This window comes from Hippoglossus stenolepis, chromosome 21 (assembly GCF_022539355.2).
Source record: "Hippoglossus stenolepis isolate QCI-W04-F060 chromosome 21, HSTE1.2, whole genome shotgun sequence".
Lineage (NCBI taxonomy): Eukaryota > Metazoa > Chordata > Actinopteri > Pleuronectiformes > Pleuronectidae > Hippoglossus > Hippoglossus stenolepis.
The window spans coordinates 1,849,124-1,854,342 of NC_061503.1; the positions used below are offsets into that span (position 1 = coordinate 1,849,124).

General features: G+C 47.3%; 1 protein-coding gene across 1 annotated transcript; it reads left to right on the plus strand.

Moving 5' to 3' along the window:
- The first annotated feature begins 1,087 nt into the window (after positions 1 to 1,087).
- egr2b (early growth response 2b) lies at positions 1,088 to 3,691 on the plus strand. Its single transcript, XM_035146829.1, has 2 exons — positions 1,088 to 1,466; positions 1,735 to 3,691. Exons 1-2 carry the CDS (start codon positions 1,304 to 1,306, stop codon positions 2,898 to 2,900), a joined length of 1,329 nt encoding a protein of 442 aa, XP_035002720.1. The 5' UTR covers positions 1,088 to 1,303; the 3' UTR covers positions 2,901 to 3,691.
- Positions 3,692 to 5,219: the final 1,528 nt, after the last annotated feature.

The window sequence follows — 5,219 nt, forward strand, 5'->3', positions numbered from 1 at the left end:
TGTGTGTGTGTGTGTGTGTGTGTGTGTGTGTGTGTGTGTATGGGGTGTTTGTGTGTGTGTGTGTGTGTGTGTGTGTGTGTGTGTGTGTGTGTGTGTGTGTGTGTGTGTGGGTGTGGGTGGGTGGGTGGGGACAGTTCTTAAGGAGGCCACAGGAGGGCACACAATCCTGTTGGGCCTAACAAACAAACTGTATAATATATATTTAATAATAATAGAAGTATATATACAATGGACCAAGGACATATGATTACCGAACTACTCCTCGCTTAATTATAATCAATCAATAAATAAAAACAATGAATGGAGCACTTATTGAACTCTATTTCTGGGCTACACTGTCACCTTCACACCTTTTTATTTCCCCCCCCCTTCTTTGTTTATTTCCCCTACTCTATACTGAGCTCCATACATCATCTGCCAATGGCTATATTTACCTCCTCAGTGAACCAAATCTGTTGTTTCCTCGAGCATAGTCAAATCTCACTGAGAGTTTCCGAGCTCAGCAGCGTGTCGCACCCAGAGGAGTAAATTCCGCTGCTCGCTCCGTCTCATTTCAATGTGGTTACACCAGAGCGCCTCTATCTCGCGCTCGGCAAAAATCGTCACTTTCCGACGATCATGTTCCGGAACCGAGACCAAATATGGAGCATGGGGGGGTGTTCCCCTTGTTTACCGGATTCAACCTTGTATGGGTTAAGAAGCGCGGCCGGAATTCCTCTTTTGACATCAGATAGAGGAAAGTAGAAGAAAACATGCGGGGGACGCACGGATACTGGTGCTGGGAGTTGTTGGGGGCAGAGTTGTGTGTTCACTGGGGCCCGTGTTGCTGCTGTGTGGTGTTTTCACTGCCTGCCGCCGTGCAGCATCCAGTGGAAAAGTCGCTTTATCTCCCGGAGCTTCGGCTTCTCCACTGACAAGCGATTCCCCTTTTGAAATCGTCACGGAGCATCCCAGCCAATCGGCATCCGCAGCGCCTCTCCCCTCTCCACCCCCCCAGCACCCCTCCCACTCCATATTTGGACAATGACGTAGAAGGGGAGGGGGGGGACTGGAAAGGTTCCCCATATATACATATTAGCGGCGGGGCCCGTGTTCCCAGCGAGAGTGACTTTTAGCCGCTGTTGAGTTGATGAGCAGAGCGCATGAAGCGCAGCAGACACACGGAGCTCATCCTCTCACGGTGTCAGACAGAGACATGCAGCGGTGACCCACGCGGGACTGGCTAAATCACGCACTGTTGTTTGGCACGCGCTTGGAAGAAACGGACCAGAGAAGACAAGAGACACGCGTTCTTCGCCTCACAATGACGGCTAAAACTCTGGAGAAGGTGCCGGTGAACCTCGGGGGCTTCGTGCATCCCCTGGCCGAGAGCGTGTACTCGGTGGACGACATCTCCAGCCTGCCGACCTCCGTGGCAATCTTCCCCAATGCAGACATAGGCGCGCATTACGACCAGATGACAGCAGGTAAGATCTGCGAACTGACTCAAAATCCATTTACAGACCACTGTGGTAAAGACTGAATGCTGTGTCCCTCCGCCTGTCATAGTAGAAGTGTAGTTTACGTGTTTCAGATGTTCATTTAATGACACGATAAGAACAGAGTCCGCGCGTAATGGAACGGAGACGCGCCCGCTTCCTCTCACTTCGAGCCCCCTCGCGAAGAGGTTAATTAACCTGTTTGTGTTTGCGTTGCCTCACTAATGATCTGTTTTGCTTTTTTTTCCCTCTACAGACGGTTTGATGAGTGGGGACATGAGCGGAGACAAGCGCTCTCTGGACCTCTCCTCCTACTCCGGCGGCTTCTCTCAGCCCCCGTCCCACCGCAACCAGACGTTCACCTATATGGGGAAGTTCTCCATCGACTCCCAGTATCCAAGTAACTGGAACCCCGAGGGAGTGATCAATATCGTCTCGGGCATCTTCAACGTGGCTCAGCCGCCGCAACATCCTCCTCCCTCCTCTTCAGCGTCCTCCTCCCCGGCTTCTTCTGGATCTCCCAGTCATTTCTCCGGCGCAAATTTGAGTTGCACCATGGCGGGTCCGAGTCAGGCAGAGATGGAGCATCACCACCACCTTTACTCCCCACCGCCTCCTTACTCCTCCGGCTGCGGGGAGATGTACCAGGACCCCTCCGCTTTTCTGTCCACTTCCACCTGTCCCATCGCGTCCTACCCGCCACCCTCCTACTGTTCTCCTAAGCAGCACGTCGGCTCAGACGCGCCGGGGCTTTTCCCCATCATTCCCGACTACTCGGGCTTCTTCCAGCCGGCTTGCCAGCGGGACATGCACACGGCAGGTATCCAAGATCGGAAACCGTTCGGCCCATGCCCACTCGATTCATTTCGCGTCCCTCCACCCCTGACCCCGCTGAACACTATCAGGAACTTTAAGCTGGGCGGTCCGGGTGGTGGCTCCGATGGAGGGCCGCTTCCACGGCTCCCATCTGCCTACAGCCCACAGAACTTGCCCCTGAGGCCGATCCTGCGGCCCAGAAAGTACCCGAACAGACCCAGCAAGACACCTATCCACGAACGGCCGTACCCCTGTCCCGCGGAGGGCTGCGACCGCCGGTTCTCTCGCTCCGACGAACTGACCAGGCACATTCGCATCCACACTGGACACAAGCCGTTCCAGTGTCGGATATGTATGCGCAACTTCAGCCGCAGCGACCACCTCACCACGCACATCCGCACGCACACGGGAGAGAAGCCGTTTGCCTGCGACTTCTGTGGCCGGAAATTTGCCCGGAGCGACGAGAGGAAGAGACACACTAAAATCCACCTGAGGCAGAAGGAGAGGAAGTCTTCCACTGTCTCTTCCTCCTCCTCATCGTCCGGCAACTCCGGACTGGAGCGGCCGTCAGGCGGGATCAGCACAACCAACGGGATCTGTCCATAGTTAGTCAACTTTGCTGTCACCGTGGCCGCGTGGCGCACACTAACCATCGAATAATGATTCTGAAACTGTTGTGAACTAAACATAGCAGCCGAAACCCCAGGATGGGAATGAACACGAACTTATGTGCAGCCGTGCGCAATTACGCACTGTATGCACCCATTCCTGCTCCAGAAGTGACAGAGACTGACACGAATGCACTTTGCCTGCACAGTCTACTGAACATACAAGTAAATATAGCCATTATTTCATAAGAATATAGAAGGGCAGTTGTAATAAAGAGGATTTTTAATATACTGCCACACTTACTGAGCGCGCAAGACGCAGCGCGCTTAAATGTGAAATAACCGCAATAATGTTTTAAATGAAGGAGAAAGTTTTAAGTTATTAAGTTGACAAAGTGTTGATTCTAACATTGTTGATGATGACTATATTTCCTCTTTAGTGCCTTGCTGCGTGTCTTTTTTGTACGTTGATTCAAGGACGCTCCTAACTCATTGTGAATTGGTCTTTAATATGTACAGTGGAGACTTTCTATTTTTCTACACGTTTGGTGTAACTCCAAGTGTTGAGTCGTTGTGGTTCACGTGTAAAACCATGTTGGAATGTAAATATGTTGAACTAATACCGACTTGACATGTTTGTTGTGTTGTGTGTTTTGAGACTTATTAAATGTGTGAGGATGTTAAACACAGCCGCTGTCAGTTTGGTCTGTCTCTCAGAAATAACGCACAGCACTGTGTCAACCGTGGTGCGTTCATGGAAAGTGGACAATAAAAAATATTTTATCTGAATATAGGCTGAAACTAAAAATCTGTGTCAATATGTTGATGTTGGAAAATGTATTGGGTAAATTCCACGTTGCGTCACACATGGCCCAAATGACTCAGACTTTTCTCCCACTCACTTTTTACTCAGGTTCCTCGGGTTATAGGCGATGATTTACTTTCCAAATAGTGTGTTTCGAGCTTTGCAGCAACAATGAACAATTATGGAAGTAAAGGCGAAATAAACAACTTGTACAGGATGTCCTGCTCAACTAATCGTCATAGTTCAGGGTACATTCTAATATAGGTCGTGGTGTAAAATAAAAAATTAAATATGGCACTTTGAAACCGAACAAAGATAAACCACAATATTCAAGGGTGACTGCAAAGACTTTAGAAACAGTCGGCTAAATAGTAAATAGATCTAATGTACCGCCCACCCTCCCCATTAAAAAAAATATTGTATTCAATAGTTGAGCATATATGTGAATATTTATGCTGCCTTGTGCATGGATAAAACTGTGGCAGAGAAATACTGGATTCTATCGATAGCCTATACATTTTTATTCGCTTTTATTTACTTTGCTATCCATTTGACTACACTCTAAAATAGTGGCAGCCTAAAAAAGAGACAATTGTAGAATAAAAACTTCTCTCAACTTGTTAAAACCCACAAACTCCAGAGCGTCTGACAGAGGACATGATTTCTGTGACTCAGTGGTGATTGTGATAGGAAACGACTCAACGTCAATTCCATAAATAGTACAGAGATCATAAATATCTTATGTTATTGAGTGAATTGTAATTCTTTGAACTTGCTATTTGACATTCACAAGGAAAAAAACAGATTTCTACAACTCAAGTCAAAGAGATAAATGCATTTCCTTTTATGTTTTGACCTGACAGTGACAGAGTCTGAGGTTCAGTAATGTTTTTATACCTTCGCCAAAGTTTTTATCACAGAGGTTCACACAGAGTTCCTGTGTACTGTGGGGCCGTGTATAAACAGGTGTGCGCCTTTCTAAACCATGTCAGTTTGTAAACTCCTGTCAGGTTGTGGGCTCATGTCGAGGGTGATTCAAACCAGCAGGAAGCACATGACACGTTTTGAGCTACAGCAAAGGCTCTGAAAACATTTTTTTTTTTAAATTGAGAGATATTAGTATTGGACTTTTAATAAATTGGCAAACAATTGTGTGTAATGATGCGCAAAAATGTCAATTTTGTTCATTGAAATTCAATCGGCAACACAATATAATATGAAAACCTTAGGGCTCTGAAGAGTTTCTGATACTGTGTGTTGTTGGCATTTCAATCCTAATGCGTACCAGACCCAACGCTTTGTTACTATATAGGCCTTTGAATTGTGTAGTCATTAAATGTGTTAGTTGCTGATGTGGTGATATTCTATTTCTTTTCATGTTCATAGCTGTGTCATTGTCTAATGCCATCACCCCAATCCTTAAATAATCTATAGCCTCCTTTAATATCAAAGTGAAGCTCTTGGAGGCAGGTCAGATAAACTCCAGTGACAGTGGTTAACATGGCACCACAG

Excerpts from the sequence above, each read along its gene's own strand:
- egr2b (XM_035146829.1), top strand. The coding sequence starts at position 1,304 with ATGACGGCTAAAACTCTGGAGAAGGTGCCGGTGAACCTCGGGGGCTTC. Across the intron at positions 1,467-1,734 it reads TTACGACCAGATGACAGCAG|ACGGTTTGATGAGTGGGGAC; the intron begins GTAAGATCTGCG and ends TTCCCTCTACAG.